The 19,857-nt window shown below is 32.1% G+C and overlaps 1 protein-coding gene across 12 annotated transcripts in view; it reads right to left on the minus strand.

The window, feature by feature from the left end:
- Positions 1-1,736: 1,736 nt before the first annotated feature.
- Positions 1,737-19,857, minus strand: part of LOC106872350 (protein strawberry notch homolog 1) — a 183,276-nt gene continuing 165,155 nt past the window's right edge. For all 12 annotated transcript variants that reach the window (XM_052966648.2, XM_052966646.2, XM_089348534.1 and 9 more), the window contains 4 exons: positions 4,318-4,401; positions 3,649-3,754; positions 2,665-2,818; positions 1,737-2,512 (listed from right to left, as the gene is read on the minus strand). In XM_052966648.2, the coding sequence (XP_052822608.1) occupies positions 1,898-2,512; positions 2,665-2,818; positions 3,649-3,754; positions 4,318-4,401 (959 nt within the window). In that variant the 3' untranslated portion in view covers positions 1,737-1,897. The remainder of the gene's footprint in view (positions 2,513-2,664; positions 2,819-3,648; positions 3,755-4,317; positions 4,402-19,857) is intronic.

Here is a 19,857-nt window from a genome sequence, read left to right on the forward strand (position 1 = left end):
TTTACATTATCAATAAAATGAGGTGTGAACAAACATTTACAGGAAGAGAATAAACTAGGATTAATGGGATACATTTGTAAAACAATGAGATCATAGAAAACAAATATTGACACCAAAAACCATCAGCTACTTTTAGATGTTAGAAACCAAATAGATTCAGATTAGTCTTCTTCATGGAATGTCTCAGAAAATAACTGTTGTACCAAGGCCAGTGTACATAACTGGTATTTAGTTTATCAATCAAGACAGGAACTAGTGGAATTTGAACCAATTTTATATGAATCTAAGATTTACAAAACTAAGAAAAAATATTTTTAGAAATAGTTAGTCTTTCCTGGTGTAAAGTATAGTATAATTGTGTGGAGGCAATGACTTTGTCATTACAGTGTTGGGCTCATGACTGTAAGATTGTGGTTTTGATTCCTGTCCAGAAAGGAATATATATGCCAGAAAAACTGGGAAACCAGCCCTATGCCCCTAACAGAGGAATGTGGACCAATCATAGAATGATTGGTGTATAGCATTAGCAGTGAATAGAAGAATTTATTAGTAACAAGTAAACACTTAACCTGCCTAATATTTCTATCAATTCAAATCACACTTCAGCTTTATATAAGATTCCCTTGGATTAGTATAGTACTAGACATAACTGTAAAAAAAAAAGGGGGGATCATGGGTAGGATATTTTCAATCATAAGTTTGCTTGATCAGGGTTAACCTGTGGCTAAATATTTCCATTCCTCTACAATGTGTGTATACAAAACAACTGACTTATGTAAATTTACAGTACTCAAGTAAAAACTTGTAATATCAAAATAATATATAACCAAATGAGGTGTTATCATTGTGGAATTTAAGTGGGGGGAGGCTTGTAAATTTAATATGATATTAAATAGCAATCTTCACTGAAGTGATTTATAGTCTATTTATATCTATTGATGTAATTTGATATAATACTTCAAACTACCTTCTCTTAACTCAAAGCAAGACTTGAACTCAGCACTGCAAACTTAGAGGACACATGTTAACTAAATAAAGTCCTACTTCCTACAGTAAAAGGATATGATTCAAATGGTACCCATTTACAGCCTAAATAAGAAAATTTAGTAAGAATAAGCCAATGCAGCAATGGTGACAGATATTAGTCATTTCAACCCTATGCTCAGTAGACAGACAGAGCTATCAGCTCAGCAAAAGTTTAATATTTGCACACTGGAACTAATACTGCAGTATTAAGAGGGCTACAGAATCAGTAATTCCATGGTGTCAACTTCCCAATGTTTACCAGTATTATATATAGATACACACACATTCTCATATATACATGCACATCTCACACACACATACACAATTCTGACAATTGTCTGTCCTCCAGCTGTACATTAACAGGCTCGTTTTGACAATCAAATTATAGGATTGCAGCAAATAGCACTCAACCAAAATATATTTCTCTAATTTGGTGTTGGGGGAGGAGACCTGACCTGCAAGTTTCTAGAAAAGATAACCAAATTTGTACATATGAAACTGGAGACAACACTAAACACTGTAGGATGTAACCTAATACAATACACCACTACATCAAAAGAAATAGATTCAGGAGAAGTGTTCCCTTTTTCATTTTTTGTTTATAAAAAAAGCAGGTTAATTTGTCCCTGCAAGCAATTGCTCTCTCTCTCTCTCTCTCTCTCTCTCTCTCTCAGAACACAATATTTAAATAAAAAAACAACAACACAAACTTTTAATTTAAATTAGTATTTAATGTTATATAAGTGTTAGGTTTATTTACGTATGTCTCCTTCAATACTAAAAAATCAACAAAAAAAAATGTGCTGTTCCTTTTTTTCATGTTTTCTTCTTTCAATTTTGAATAACTTAAAAAAAATGAGTTAGTTGCCTGTTACAAAAGACAGTTATCAACATGAGCATTGATCTGATCATTAGTGGTGCCCAGCTCAAAATTCATGCTGCATACTGGACACTGCTGGCTAGTTACTAGTGGACTCTCCAGCCTATTGACAGTATTTTTAGCAAAAAGAGACACAAGAGTTTGTTGCTTGCAATTGCGATTCATATCAATGCAATTATCAAAACTGTAGTTGTTAAAACGCCGTTTTCGGGACATGTTCATTTTGTAAGGATCACTGGTAATACTGCTCTCACTGCTACTGCAAATAGCACTACAAGACACTCCTTTATTGAAATTATTACTTGTAGCACTGCTAGCAATGGATAAGGAATGTTGTGCCGGTGCACTATTGTATGGCATGAGCTGATTGTTGGAATCATTGACCAGATTTTGTTCCATCGGTCTTACTTTACATGAACTTCTGCTCATTGAAGACGGCATCACATGACTACGTGCATTAGGCTTGAAAAACGAGTGCATGTTAAATTGTGGAGTAAATGCCTTGTTAACATATTTTGGAATCACTGGAGAGGCGGCTTCAATGATGAACTTGTTCGATGAAGAATTAAAATTTGGTATAACAGTGTCATTGGTCTGCGTTGATGACTGAAACAAAAAGCAAAAATATATAATCAATAAAATAAATATAGTACAAAAACAGAAAAAGAAAGAGACAGTATGACAAAGAAATATCTAGTAACGTATCAGAAAAATAAAATTCCATAGAGAATATGGTAAATTATAGCAAGGATACTAACATTGTTATTCATCATCTGCAACTGATTGACAAGCTGATGTTCTCTGAGAACTTTCTCAACCTCACCAATGAGACGTTCTGGGTAACGGATACCAACAACACGCTCACCATTGTTAAGTTGAATCCGTACAACTCGAATGGAAGACTCAGCTTTACTTTAAAAAGAAAGAACAAAAATATAGAATTAAACCTTAAGCATGGTAACAATAATCACATTTAGTGCAAACGAGTAACAATCTACAAACAATAAAAATAAATGCAATTTGTATCAGGTAACATAATTGGATTACCGTAATCTACATGCAATAAAGGTAAATGTAATTTGTGACAGGTAAATGTAATTTAAATTGAATATCTTACAGCATCAAAAAATATTTCAAAGAATTCTGCATTTCCTGACACTGATTACAGAAACAAATTTAAGTGCACCAGATGCACTGGCATACTTAACTGCAGAAATAGTCATGAGTAAAAGACTAAGAACTGCTCAGAGTGTTTGCCAAAAGTAAAATATGCTCTGCAGTTAGATGACATAATTAGGGCAGAAGGTAGAGATAGAGAATAGGGATTAGGTGAGATAAAAGATGAGAAAAAGTAGAACAGAAATTCCATTTTTCTATAATTTTGTGTTCAGTGAAGAAGGCTGATTTCTGATACCTTGTTCCCAGCACCTACCACAATTTCAGCTTTGTGCTTAAGTATTAAATGCTATTTTCATTTCTTCTATGACATTCTCATTAAACTTCTAATACCAGATATCACCAACAATTCAACTGCACTATGTTTATAGTCTGAAATGACTTTCATTGTCTCACATAACTTTTTTTCACAAATTTAAATGCAACAAAAACAAATAAATAAATAATAATAATAATAATAATAATAATTAGAAAAATGGGGGAAAAAGAAAAACTACAAACATGAGTAAATGCTGAGTAAGAAGAGATAATAGATTATAGTTTAGCAAATCGAATTCACAACCTACCTGAGATGCATTTGATATGAGTGACGAGCAATAACTGCTTCCAAAACTGACATTAGTGTTATAATACTCCCACACAGAAGATGCATGAAATAACACCGACTTCCAACTAAGGAAAAAGGAAGAATTTGTTTTTCATTTGTTAATAAGCATAATTATTATCATTGCTACTTTTACTGTTTATTAAAACTACTACATCTAATACAATCTCAACAACTTACATTCCTAACTACATGAAATATTTGTTCTGAGAAGATATACTGAAAGAAAATTCTTTAATCAGACATCCAGGCTAATCATTATTGAAATAGTCAAAATGGCCCAAAGTTTTCAGAGATTATAAAGCAATGTTTCATCTCTCACACTCTCTTTTCATGCATACATACACTTATACAATTAAATTTATGGCCTTTACTTCATTAAAGCAGGTATCAAAATTTCTTTAGATAAAATCTTTAAAAGTAACAAAAAAATTCCTTCAGACAATGCTATCTTATTTCTATCTTATTTCAGATTGTAAACTTTATCTCAATTCCTTCTTATTCCTAATCGCTCATTGAACATCACACAAGTGTTTTTTTTTTGTTTTTTTTTCTCAGAGATAAATATTCTAAGCAAATTAAACCATAAAATGTTATTATATGTTTTAGCTGAAGAAGAAATGAACAAAACCTGTACAAGCTCCACGGTTCCGACACAGCCTACCATGCATGCAGTGATCCTCAGTTGCCTCATGCTGTTCCTGCCATGCCTTTTCTAAAAAGAGAGATAAAGACAAGGTAAGATGAGAAGTCAAGAAGATAATGGTTACCATTCTTTTTTTTTTTTTTTAAGTTATTAGCTTTAATAAATTTTTTCAAATATTATTTTCAAAATTTAGAAAATCTGAAAGAGAATGAGCTGCATTTTTGGTTATAAATATATTTAAATTTAAAAAAAAACTATTCTGATGGACATTGGTCAACAAATACACATTCCTCAGCAACTGCAGTGATATCTGTTCATCCAAATCAGATAGCTGCAAAGCACCATTTCTCAGATTCAATCTATTTTAAACATTCTAAGGGTCTTTATCCCTTTAAACATTAAATGAAAACGTCTGAGTTGATATTTAGATGCTTCCTATTATGTTCCAATTTCACAATATGTACAATCAAAGCAATGTGTATTACAACATAGTTTTAATCAACTTTTGTATCCTTTCTTTTTTTAGGCAGACTGAAGACAACTTGTGGTAATGCAGCATAGTAATATTAAGCCCACCTGGGTTCAACTGTCCATTAATACAAAGCAAAGAAAAAAAAAGTTTTAAAAAATATTAACAGGTACTCTATAAAAAAAAAAAAAACATTTCCCCCCCACACTCACCCTCTAACTCCCTCTTACTTTATGTTGGCAATACCAATTAACCTTGCTGCATGGAATCTGAAAAAACATTTCTGGTAATTATCAAAAACAGTGGTAAGAAAAGAAAACAGTACAGGAAAAAAAAACAAAAAAAAACTATACAATAATTGTGAAAGTTGAAGAAAGACACAACGATAATAGAATACGTAAATAATTAACATGATGATTCTGTGAGAATATTGAGGATGCAATGTGAAGAGTGAGGAAGTAGAAGCACAAGAAGGAAAAAAAATGGAATTCTCCTTGAGCAAGAGAACACATCAAAAAGCAATAAAATCAACCTAGCAATAGTAATGACTGAATACTAAAACTGAACAAAATGGTCATACATAGAATATGAACTATAACTGATGGTCATTTTTTTTTTTATTTCCCCCCTCCCCATTTTCCTATTCAATTTTTCCATTTTTGTCTCCATCAAGACAGCAGTATCAACTGGCCCATAAAGCCACTGTTATTGTTCCTGGGGGAGACAGATGAGATATTGTTAATCAAATTTCAAATGGCACTTAACTGATCACTTTCCCCAATCAAAGTCTGACATGTCCACAAGTCTATTATACCAGCAGGTGTTTACAACCAGAGAAAGGTAGGTAAACACCTGTTGCTCATTTATTTGACCAGTAGTGTAGATCAAAAGAGGAATTTATTCTTTCACATTTCAGAATCATATTATGACCAGTCTACATCAAGTCACTCTCTGCCCCCACACACACATACACACACACACACACACTAACTCCTTTTAAAGATATGTCATCTTTTAAGAGAACATACATTTTGCGTGCGTGTGTGTGTGTGTGTGTGTGTAACTAAAACCATCAGATGTTACTTATTATTTTATTTTTAATTAAAGACCTTATGTAGTTGTTATATTCTACTACCAACTGATGTAGTCGGTGCTTCATTAGTAAATACACTGACAGCTGATATAACCGAACTGTTATGTGTTAGGTAACACTAACAGTTGAGGTGCCTAAGTGTTTTGCTGTTAGGTAACATAACTTGGATGAGAGACATTCCATTGTTAGATACACTAACAGCTGAAGTACCTATTATATGCAAGAACAGTTGAAGAACTACTTGTCTAAAGTAGCAATTATCCCACCATCTCAATTGGGAAAAGTAACATTTTTAAAAACAGAGAAATAATTCATTACCCCCACCACCACCACCACCACCACTTGATGATTTTCTGAAAATTTCCAGAACACATTAAAATACCTTGCACCAGCCAACACTATTTGTCATACAATAATAATAATAATAATAATAATAATAATAATAATTTCTACACAAACAACTTCTTTTGACATAGGTAACTGCAATTTCCATTCCTCATACCCTTTTTTGCTGACTTCCATGCATGACCTTAGAATTTCTACACTAATTCAACGTTATTCTTGTTATGGTTGACATTACACCCATTCTGTTTATCGTTGAACATGGTGACCATACACTACTATCTTTTAACACCCAATTTTTTTTTTTTTTTTTCATAGCTTGCTCAATTATATATGATAAAACAAAAAAAAGCTTCATTTCAATAATCTGAATGAGGTGGGGGGTGGGGGGCAATAATCTAAGGAGGAAGAAGCTAACCCTTAATAAACTGTTAGCTTCAAATTGACTTCTATTAAAAAAAAGATTTCATTAACATGTCAAAAAAAAAGAAACAGAATCAATCAAACTCAACTATTTCGACTACTGAGTTCATAATAATGAATGGGAGATTCCAATGAAAGCTCTTGTTATATATTCAAACCCTCTAATGTGGTCAAAAATAGATGAAATCAAAATACTTAGCAAAAACAAACACCTTTTTTCTTACCTCATTGTTTTTGTAAGGGAAGGGAGGGGGGTCTCTCTTTTTTTTTTTTTTTTTGTCTACCTCCTAGACATGAGAGAAATGATAAATGTTGTATTTGACTCATTAAGTCACAAAAGAATTTTATAATGGCTCATTTACATAAAAAGGGTGACGTTTTCTTTTTTCCTGTCCAATTCTATTATTCGATAAGATATTAAACAGTGAGATAAGTTGAAATTACAGCAATAAACATTTAAGACCACAATGGTTTCTCTTCTGGACACAATAATATATCTCAAAATATTCTTCTAATTAATAAGCAAATTAAGCAAAAACTAACTGTATGTAGCAATCTTCAAAAGAGATTTAATAAAGAAGAGTCTTCCATAATTGAAACTATGATAAGCACTAATGATTGAACATTGAAACTAAATACTAAATGATCAGAGTCCAAAATCAATATGATCACTGACTCATTGATCTCTTGTTAATCAACTGAAGAAAAACAATAGTTTAAAATATATATCAATTGACATTAAATTATCTTCTAAATATGATAAACCACTGCAAAGAGATAATCAGTAAAACAGATGAAATTAAATCCCCTGTTTAAAATGTCAAGTTGAAATGTTGAGGAATGGAGATCTTAGGAAATTTGAAAACATGAATTGTCTTGATAAATATTGTAGGGCATGAAACTGAAAGATCTGGAACAGTGAAACTGATGAATGAAACTGAAGAAATTCAATTGTAACTTGCAAAGAAATAATATAAAAATTATGAGAAAATAAAAATAGTTCCAGAGAAAATGAGAAAAACATATAGGAGAATAGTATAAGATTTGGAACAGGTAAATACTGGAATATACTAAATGATAGTTAAAAACAAAAAACTTGTTCTAAAAAAAAAAGTGGGCAGTAATTAAGTTTCCCAAATATACTGAATATGAAATATCTAAAGTTAAAGGAAGAGAAACCAATTTTAAAAAAAAATCTAAAGATATAAATAATATTAAATAAAGTTTAAATTCCAAGCAATATAAACGTTTTATGAAAATTAACACTGTACATTTTTAAAAATTAATTCTATATAAAAAGCATCTAAAAAAAAATGTATTGTCTTTTAAAAATCTGCAATTTATTGAATATTCTCTGCTGAAAATTGTCTTTGTAAAATCTTTAATAAGCCTTAGCTGGCCTTATATATCTTTGCTTTGATGTCTTATTTTACAGATTATGACCTCTCTGGATACATATGTGTACAGCAAAAATATACAAATGTTATAGCAATATATTTTCATGCTGATATAAAATATGAGACTGCCACTAAATATTCACTGAGCAATAACAGAGTGTTCAAAAGTTTCTTCCACTGGTGAACTCTGTAACTATTTTACAGAGAAAAATGTATTCCAAAAAAGGATAAAATAAGGTGAAGAAAATGTTAAAATTTAAACTTATGATGAGAAATTGTAATTAACATCGATTAAACAATTTATGAACATCGATATATGTTGACTGAAAAAACAAATGTGTTCAACTTTCTCAATGCACCTATGTTAAGTTAACATGGCTGTGCTGTAAATGAACAAAGAATGTCGGTTCGTTCCAAAGTGAAAAGTTCGCTCTTAACTTAAAAGAAAAAAAAAATATTCAAAAATATAAATTCTGCTCTTCAGGGATATCTTTTTATTATAGTTCCCATTCGACAAGCAATAAACAGTACTCATTCGAGAAGCAATAATTTTCATAGCTCAGTAGCTGAAGAACTACAAATCAAAATTTACACAGAATATTTAGTTTCAATGATGTTGTCTGCTGATGTCACTAGTCAAATATGCTTGCTTTATAAACCTAAAATACAAATGCCTGATAAAAGAGGAGCCAGAGTCAATCAAAATATGATATCGACAATAAACACCTTCTCTTAAATCTGTTCAGTTGGTTTCAGGTTATTAGAGACATTGTATTAATGTATATAACTGTATGCACTTGTAGATAGAACATCCATCCTCTTGATTCATATGTATATGTATAAATATACAATTATACATAAATGTATGTAAATTCCAAAGCACCTGCAGAGATAGCATGTGTTTTTACTAGATTGTACAATTTAATTTTACTTATTTAAGATCTAATTAAAATATATTAATTTCATTGAGAAAAATAGAAGAACCTTTTTAAATGAGATAACATCAGTAATTAAATTTCCACATGGTATCCAAATTTTATTTAAAAAAAAAAATGAGAAAGTATTTTAAACTATTCCCCCTCCCCAATTTTTAATCCCAATGTTTTTAAATCTACCCAAAGCATTACATTAAACTTTTTATCTTTATCCCAACATCAAAAATAAAACTAATTCTATATATATTAAAACATGAAAAAAATTTATAATTTCAAAATAAAAATGTTTTACACGAAATCTTGAACAATTTTGACATCAGTAGTTAAATGTTTTTACATGCCTTTTTATTAATTTGATTATTTGTACATAACTTGGAACTTTTCCAGTGAAAGCAATAAACACTTAATAGACAATTCATTTATACTTTTTACCATTTCAATGCTCAGACTGTAATTTTTCTTGTCATTGTTGTTTTGATTTTATTTTTATTCTAAAGTGCAAAATCAATTGCATAGTGTGATAATATGTCAAAGAATTGGCTCACTTGTATCTTACTGACCTGCCACACAATCCAATTTCACTTTGAGGATTACCCATAATCAGGCAGTTGTGTTATATTTAGCTAACCTTAGTCATAGAAACTTACCAACAATAAGGAGGAGCTTATGTATAAAAAGTAAATTTATCAAAAACATTAAAAAAAAACATTTACTGAAGTATTATAAATAAGTTCTAATTTGGTAGTGATAGCAGAAAATCAAAACTCAACCCAAACTTTATATTCTCACATCATTTTACTAACTAGAATAAAATATTCTCTCAATAAGACAGTTTACTAGACATTCACAAAAGGAATACCAACAATGCACAGTAGATAAATGAAAGGCTCAATATGGCTGTGTCATAAACTAATATTTAGAAAATCATTAACTTCCACGGGAGCTAGCTTCACAAAGGAAATTTCCTTTCTATTATTCTTTTCCAGTAAAACAGCAAAGATAGATGGTTATTTCAACTTCTGATAAAGTTCACAGAAACAATACTTAAATATCAAAGATCAAATATTAAAAACAAAATTTCAAAAGTGTATAGCACTTCTACTACTAATACTACTACTACTACTATTACTATTACTATTACTACCACCACCACCATTACTGTATGGTTGTGCTATTTTTAAATCAGAAACACAAATACTGGAAACCTAAATGTTAGACAAAGTAAGTTAAATGAACAACAACTAAGTTTATATCTGCCTTTTCAACATCCTCAAGTGAAAGCAGGAGATTTAGAATTTGACAATCGAGTCAAAAATAAAAAAACAAATTCGAAAAAATACATTTCTTTTTTTTTTTTTTTCTTCAGTGTTTCTCTTTTGTATTATGTGGTAGTTAACTGTATATAGTGAACCATAAATTATGTAATAACAACTGATTCAAACAAGGATCAGTCATTACCATTTCATGTTTCTATTTTTTTTTTTTGTTTTTTTTTTTAAGAACTAAAATAAAGAAAATAATTCACATAACATTATGCGCAATTTCAGTCTGACAGAGAGGCAGATGTAATGAGTAAACTAAACAAATAGTAGTTTAATTAAACAGTAAATCACCATGTGCAATAGTCTTATGGATGAGAGGAAGGAAAATTTAACATAACTAATGTTCAATTCAAAGAGAAACTTGGCTTATTCTTAACAGTATCAGTCGGTGTGCTCACAACATAAGAATCTCAGATATGCCAATAAGAAAACTTAGCAATAAAAAAAAAAACCTTTCCTCTAAGAGGTAAATATCATACATCTAAAGCATTCATAAGAAGCATCTTTCATTTCTGTTGCAATTGTTAGGTATCAATGGCTAAGTTTTTTTTTTTTTTTTTTTTTTTTTTACCAGGGAAGTGGAGGCTCTTACCCTCTTATAGAAGATGATTTGATTCTTAAGCAGAAATGATTACAAAATACTTCATCAAAATGTTGATGATACTATTATTGAAAACTGTTAAATATCATAGGACATAAATCTAAGTAAAATGTCTCTTTTTTGTTATGAAATTGCACACTAAAAGTTAAGGGTGTAAACATTAACTGGCTTTTCTTTACTTTTCCTGTGAATACAAAGGAAAAAACGCACAATCTAAACTTTGCAGAAATATAAAATAAGCAACAATAATTTAGTCCTTTGCAAAATGTGTTGAAAAGATGAGAATAAGTAATAATCAACAATACCTCTGAGGATAACCATGTTGTCTATCTAGAAGGCATGTCTACTGAATACTGACAAGAACCCAATTTCTATCTGCTGAAATTTGGTGTTAACTTTTCAAACATGTTAGTTGTAGTGAATTCAATTTTGTCAATATGTTGAACACACATCTACCACTCTGTATGGAGTAATAATTTAAATGCACATACCTACCACTGCAATATTGCTTTGTTTTAAAGGCTAAACAATATGCAGGTTATATTACTACCAGTTTTCCTTATAAAATGTCTCTCTAAACTTATCATAAACTTTTTCTCATAAATGTCTATTTGAATGTATTCTTTGTCAAGAACTGTCCTAATAAAAGTTAACTTCTAACTGATGAACATTGAAATAAAAAAAATTATTTCAAAACAGTTCTGTATTTCATTGCAGCTGGCACAATAATATTCACTGTCAAGACATACATTTTCATACTGATCTACATTGATATCATTTTCATATTATAGCAATGTCTTTTAAGTGCATCTCAGTATGTTGTTTGATAAAAGAGCAAGCTATATTTGCAAGGCTTGATAGAAGTCACAAGACAATAAAGGTTTTAGAGAGTGAGCAATTATTTGAAAAAAAAAGTTTTGTGTCTTGGCAATGCTTCTGTTGCAATAGGTGCAATATTCAAATGCCATTGCTTTTTTCTGAAAATGAATCAAATGTTTTTAATACAGGATAACACACACAAACATATGTATACACAGGCTCATGCATGCACACACACACACACAGAAACTTAAGGTGATTATTTCTGTTTTGAAGAGAAAAAGAATTAAGAGCAAAATGAATGAGTGGATGCATGAATGAGTGGATGCATGAATGAGTGGATGCATGAATGAGTGTGTAATATGGTCTGCCATAGGTCTGTTTGGATTTTAAATTATATTTATTATTGATTCTGCTGTAAATGATACAGATAGCTGCTGATCACAACATTTCATACAAGACCATACTGAAAGTGGAAATATATGGCCAAGCCAATATAAGAGAAAAAAAAAAGGATTTTAAAAACACTAATGGAATGCTCTTGAAAAATACAAATAATTTCACCACATTCAAAATCACTGCTAAGATTTCAATCTTCTTTCAATCCAACTATTTTTACTGTAGCTTATTATTTTCAAAATGGATTTTAATAATGTTGATCTCTTATTTCTAAAACGAAAATTTTGATTTTTCACCTGTGAAAGAGTTCGATAAGTTTTCTGTTTACAGAGAGAATTAGATATGATTTCAATGCAGTAAAATAATGCACTCACCTACCTGAACTAAAACATTGCAGAGAGCATAAAATGGAACTTATATTTTCTTCTTTTTTTTTTTATATTTCATTCCAAATGTTGGTATCAACAAAATTAAAGAGGTGGAAGAGTAAAGTTTGAAAGGAAATAAGCCTCAAGTGATTAAAGCACTAATTTTTCATAAATGACACCACATAGAGAACCTAACTTCATTATATATAATGGAATAATAATAATAATAATAATAATAATAATAATAATAATTTAGACTAAAAAAGAAAATCAACTCTTAAATCAAAATATAATATTGCCTTAATGGAAATATTAGCTTTATAAATTGTTTTAAAAGAATTATGCTTTGCTCTAAAATTTTGTGGATTAATAAATTAAATCTAAATAAGGAAAAAAACTCAAGGGTCCAACTATGCGGGTCATTAACTCTCTTCTAACCCTTTTCCTCTTGATACTTACATATTTGTACAAAAAAATATACAAATTGTATCAATAAAGCCCAATTAGAAAGATAATGTTTCAGGATTTCTAGAAATCAGATTTTTTTTAATTTTTCCTTTAGATAAAACAGGTTCAATAATTTTGCAGAGTAGCTTATGTGCTCATAAGATCACAGCTGGAAGTCTGTATCTTTGAGAAATCAGTCAGAACTCTAACATCAAAATATTTGTACAACAAAAATACTAGCAAAGACAGTAAACCTTATCGAATCAATCTAGAACAGTTCTTTAAAATTAATTAGGAATAAAGCTAACAGCACAAAATTTATAAACAATAATTATAAAAGACTTTTAATAAGTTTTTAGTTGGAATATCAGAAATTACATTTTTCTAGCAATTAAAATACACATTCAAACCATTCAATAGGAAGAAGTTTTACAAATTCAGTAGCTTAAGTTTAATATCATTCAAGAAAATAATAGGACTTTGTCAATTATCACGGACATAGCAAATATTATAAATTAGTAAAATTATTTCAGTTACTCTTCCATTCTGATCCAGTGCAGCAACAGGATCAAATACATTCCTGAACCATGCTACACTAATTTGTAGAGCACTTAGCAGTAAAATTAAGACCCAGTTGGGTTTTACAGTTTCAGGATTATGGATAAAAATAATTCAAATATCTTGAAGAAGAAAAGTGTGTTTAGACTCAGCAAAGCTGAAGATATTTTACACAGAGATTAACAGAAAGTTTTCTAAGTGATTGTGTGGAAAAAATACTTAGAATAAACTAATGGTCAGAAATGCAACAAAAATAGATGAAAATTAAAATCAACAACAATTCTGAAAGAAAAAAAAAGATTTTCAAATATGCTATAGGATGATTTTGTTCCATTTTCCTCTCATTCACTTTAACCAATCTTCCCTCCACCACCAATGGCTGTGAATGGCCTTTGTGTGCTGTGAGTGAAGCAGTGGTGGTCAGCTGGTAACCCACATTTTTAAGAATGAATCTATAGGGTTGTTCAATATTTTATTGCCAATAAGTTATGACTTTTGTATGTCATTTTATTGCACATATTATTTCTAATACTACTAACATGCTACTAAATGCTACACTAACTACTACTACTGCTAACTCTACTACTGATTCAATTTCAATAAAAATTTCATTGTCTGACAATGTTTCATTCACACAATACTCTCGTCTTCATTGTTTTATATTATCAGACTTCCTGTTTTGAAGAAAATTTTCATTTTTTTTTAGTTTTTTATCTTTTTTATATTTCAAATAACTTTTCTGGTTTCTTCAAAACTTCAAATAAGAACTGTGATCAATGCTAAACTTCCTAGCATTCTAACATAAAAAAAAAATTGTGAATGAATATACTTTCATAAAAAACTACAAAGTAAAGTGCACTCACTGATCATATATACACATCATACTGGTGTCACAGGCATGTTGGTAACACGCAAGAAGCAGCCATACCAGTGCCATTTAAGAAGCACTGGTGCCACATAGAAAAGGACCCACTACACTTTGTAAAGTGATTGGCATGAGGAATAGCAACCAGCCATAGAAACCGTGCCAAAACAGACAACTGGAGCCTGCACAGCTCTCCGGCTGGCCACCTCCTGTCAAGCTGTCCAACCGACGCCTGTGTGGAAAATGAACATTAAATGGTGATGATATATATATATATATATATATATATATATATATATATATATATATATATATGTTAAATCATCAATATGTGTGATCTTTATTTCCTGCATGTATATATGTATTTATGTAAACATACACTATATCTAGTTATTCAGTATGTTGTTAAACGTAGGTACATACAAATGGATACCTTCAAACACACTTCATTTGAAATGGTTAACTGAGAGGGCTCAATCCCATAAGAAATGAGCTGGCATTGTCACAAAGGATCGAAAAAACTGGTGAAACAAATGCCAGAGATATACTTTGCAAAGAATATACCCATTGATTTTGTTGACTCAGAGAAGGCTTTAGACTAAGTTTCATATATCTGATAAACAAGATGTATTTTTTTTTTGTATCATGCATTTATTAGTATTGGATACTGGAACCAGCAACAGCAGCATCTACAGTAGTGGGTGGAGATTAGACAACTGATACCTTTCTTGGCAGCAAAATAATTTCTGTACAAAACGTTACATTGAGTAATGCATGCAACAATAGTGAGATGCTGTATATATAGCGAAGAGCTGACAGTAAAGGCCAGAGATCTTGAAGTGATTGGATAGAAACAGTCAATATGTTTTGTGTCTGTAGATTTTGTAAGAGATGGAGTACAAGGTGGGAATGTTTGCATTAAAAGTATCAGTTAGTAAACACTAGACATACAACGACAATTCAGACAAAAGTCACGAGTTGGGAGTGAGAAGCTGAAGTAGACAGATTTGGAATGAAACAGATCAAATGTTTAAATGCAACACGTCAATGATGACATAAAGTAAAAGAGTGATGACTGAAGCAGGTGGTTATGGAAACATAGAACAGCATACAAAAATTGAAATGACAGAAATAATGGTAGTTGTTGGTTCAAACAAGATCAGTCCCGATAGTACAGACTTTAAGGTATTCCAGCCGTGGTCATCCCATCCCAGTTTTTCTTTTTCATGGAAAGTGTACCTATTCTAAAAGCAGGGTCATAACAACATCATCATCATCGTTTCACATCCACTTTTACAGGCTTGTATGAGTCGGACAGAATTTGTTGTGGCAGATTTTCTACAGCTGGATGCCCTTCACTTCGCTAACCCACACCTGTTTGCAAGTAAGGCAATACTTCACCATGGTAGACAGGAAATGAACATGGTCACTTATGATGCTCATTTACAACCACCATATGATGTCAAGACCAGGGTACACATATACATACATACACAGCTTCTATCTTCCAAATCCATTCACAAGGTCTTGGTCGACCCGGGACTACAAAAGAAGACACTTGTCTAAGGTGCTGTGCAGTAGGACAAAACCCAAGCTCACATGGTCAGGAAATAAGCTTTCCAACTACATAACTATGTCTGCAATACAAAATTTTATATACACACACACATATATATATATATATATATATAATATATATATATATATATATATATATATATATATATATATATATATATATATATAGCCAATGGTCATTGCAGCAGAATTTTAGAATAAGGAAGGCTATCAGGATAGACTTACAACAATATACAGTCAGACTGAATAGGTAACAGGTTAAACATTGATTAGGCAAACTGACTTGCAGACATCATAACAAAAATATGAGTAGTATGAGACTAGAGAGGGAGAGAGAGAGAGAAGAGTGATTTATTTACTCTATAGATTACAAATTTGAAAAAACTTAATATACCTTTCCCTCATTTATTGATTTTTTCATATACAATAGTATCGTTCAATAAGCAACGGCTTTTTTTAACATCAGAGTGTGAAAGCAACAAAAGTAGATATAAACCTAATTTCAATTCTCAATCATAGATAGTACATTTCCTTTATGCTGCTAATATATGTGGAAAAGCTATGCACATCATAACTTCCAAATCTTGCACACTTAAAAAAAGCCTTACACTGTATGTCTATTTGAAAAGACAACAGCATATTTATTTAGATACACACATATAAATACACATTTCAGAAATTGACAGTGAAGGGTGCTGGTGTTGTGACCATACACTACCTTAAGAAAATGTTATTGTTAATGAAGTGAAATGGTCCCAAACAAAAATCAAAACCAGGTCACATAATCAATTCATTGAGATCATACAAAGATATAATCAATTTAATGCAGATTAACAATCAAAATGTAATCCTTAATGACTAATATGTCAAAATATTGCTCAGAAGGGAGGACTAATGTACGAGAGAGGAGTACCTGCAAACATTGGACATAGCAGAGGGAATGATCACAAGATAAAACTGAAGCTAGCTGGCAAAGATAAAAGAGAGTCTTAAAATTGACTCCAGATTTGTTCAATGTACAGGTTAAATCATCATCATTATCATTTAATGCCCCTGTTTCATGCTAGCATGGGTTGGACATAAATCTTTTACAAAATTCCTTTCTGACTATTAAATAAGAAATACAAAACTGAAAAATATCAGAATCTTAACACAACATGATCACAATAAAGATGAGACGACTACAGTTAGAACATTATTTATAAATGATGCCACTAATCATGTTGCTCCTATCTACAGCTTTCTCTCTTCGATATTCTCAACTATCACTTACTAATTCTCTCCCTCAGCCCATTATTTTCCCTCTTTTATTACTCCACTCTCATCATCCCATCTCCTTTTATCATTCTCTTTTACTCTTTTACTTGTTTCAGTCATTTGACTGTGGCCATGCTGGAGCACCGCCTTTAGTCGAGCAAATCAACCCCGGGACTTATTCTTTGTAAGCCTAGTACTTATTCTATCAGTCTCTTTTGCCGAACCGCTAAGTTACGGGGACATAAACACACCAGCATCGTTTGTCAAGCAATGCTAGGGGGACAAACACAGACCCACAAACACACACACACACATATATATATATATATATATATATATATATATATATATATATATATATATATATACATATATACGACAGGTTTCTTTCAGTTTCCGTCTACCAAATCCACTCACAAGGCTTTGGTCGGCCCAAGGTTATAGTAGAAGACATTCGCCCAAGATGCCACGCAGTGGGACTGAACCCGGAACCATGTGGTTGGTAAGCAGGCTACTTACCACACAGCCACTCCTGCGCCTATGCCATCTTTCCTCCTTATCTCTTTCTTCTTTCCATCTTTCCTTCCATCCTATCACTCTCTCTTCCTCTCTCTCTGGAAGCAGTGTTTGAGAGAAAGAGAGAGAGTGATAGAAGAAAACCAGAATTATAAGGAGCAAGTGGGTTACAGAGTGTAAGAATAATGGAAGAGAACCCAAACAATAGTGTAACCGAAGAGGGTCAAGGTGAAAAGAAGGAGATGGATGGATAAAAAGGCTAAAGACAAGGCTAGAAGAGAGCAAGTGATAGGAGGGGAAAGAGAGAGAAAGGGGAGTCATCATCATCATCATCATCACCATCGTTTAACGTCCGCTTTCCATGCTAGCATGGGTTGGACGATTTGACTGAGGACTGGTGGAACCCGAAGGCTACACCAGGCTCCAATCTGATTTGGCAGAGTTTCTACAGCTGGATGCCCTTCCTAAAGCCAACCACTCAGAGAGTGTAGTGGGTGCTTTTACGTGCCACCAGCACGAAGGCCAGTCAGGCGATACTGGCAACGGCCACGCTCGAAATGGTGTCTTTTATGTGCCACCCGCACAAGCCAGTCCAGGGGCACTGGCAACGATCTCGCTCGAAAATCCAAAAAGCCCAGTCAGGCAATTACACAACCGCAATGGTGATGTGATGGAAAACAAAAAAACATGCCTTTTTACACATCCAGTTAGGCAGACAAGAACAAATAAATAGAGACAATGCAAGGAAGAGGGAACAAGAGAACCTCTCTGGTATGAGTGGAATAGGTATTTGAAGATGATATAAGATAGAGTAATTTCTTTAGTGCTGTTATCAATGATAAAATACATCCAGTGTGCTTTTTAAAGCGGTTGATGATGGGAAAGGCAGCCAGCTGTAGAAGCCATATCAAAAGTTGAGTGTTTGAGGGAAAGTGATCTGTGACTCAGGTGAAAGGCACTAACTCCAAATAAGAACTGATTCAAACAATGATGAACTGTCCAACCAACACCAGCATGAAAAACCAAATGTGGAATGAAGACAGTGGTGGAGGTGACGCCAACGACAACAACAATGCTCGACAGATACTTGTACAATGAACAATTTATGGACCCTATTTGTCCAAGGAGATACGTGGACTGCTTCTAGATTTAATGAATTATGCCTCAAATTCAAAAATACCACACAAGTACATTGTATATTTCATGAACAATTTTATACTAGCACAGGGTACAGAGTAGAAACAGTTCTCAGTTCTACAGATGGATGCCCTTACTAAATGAGAAGAGAGGGAGTTTTTACAAGTGGAAGCTCTTCCTACAATAAATCACTCAGACATCAATTGCCAGGCAGTGGCAATCATGCTTATATATTTTGCCCAGGGGCATAGCACAATGGCTTTAACATAGTCCTGAACTCTTGACCAATACCAACTTTTACTTCATAGTGACTACTTCTTCTGCATGTGATAACAGTTCATTTCAAATATTCAATAATCTTTGCAAGTTACAACTTACTAATTGTGTGCTAGTCATGTGCTTATGAGAATATGAGAAATAAAATCTCATACGAAAGGTTTGTGTGAAGTTGTTATTGTACTCCAAGTCAATGCTGATTGAGCAATCTTATGGCAGGCAAGTAGCCAAATAAACGACTATGCACACCCCACAGACTTGTTGCAGTTACATAATGGCTCTGCTTTAGAACCATACTACATACTCAACATGCAATGATGACTAATATACTGAGTGGGGGAGGGCCAGTCTGGATACTGTTTATGTAAAGTTGACATTAGAAGTAATGTTGAAAATATCCACACCATGAAACATGGTAAATAATAGAAGATAAAACTAATGAAGTCCTGCAATGACTGAAGTACAATCATTAGATGTCTAATAGAATCCTGCAAAGCAAGCACTCAAGGCTAAGAAGAAAGGTGGGAAGAGGTTAATTGTAGACAGCTTGTTAGTAGTAGACAATTGCCAGAAGTGATATTTAATTCAAGGTGAAATTGGTACAAAAGAGTTAAACAGGAGAGAGGAAGATGATGATGATAGTACATAAAGAATGAGGAAAAGTTTATTTCTTAAACCTTATTCCACTCTCTTGACAGATAGAAAAACAATATGTTGATAATG

The sequence above is a fragment of the Octopus bimaculoides genome, chromosome 3 (assembly GCF_046866305.1).
Source record: "Octopus bimaculoides isolate indiv1 chromosome 3, ASM4686630v1, whole genome shotgun sequence".
NCBI classification, from domain to species: domain Eukaryota; kingdom Metazoa; phylum Mollusca; class Cephalopoda; order Octopoda; family Octopodidae; genus Octopus; species Octopus bimaculoides.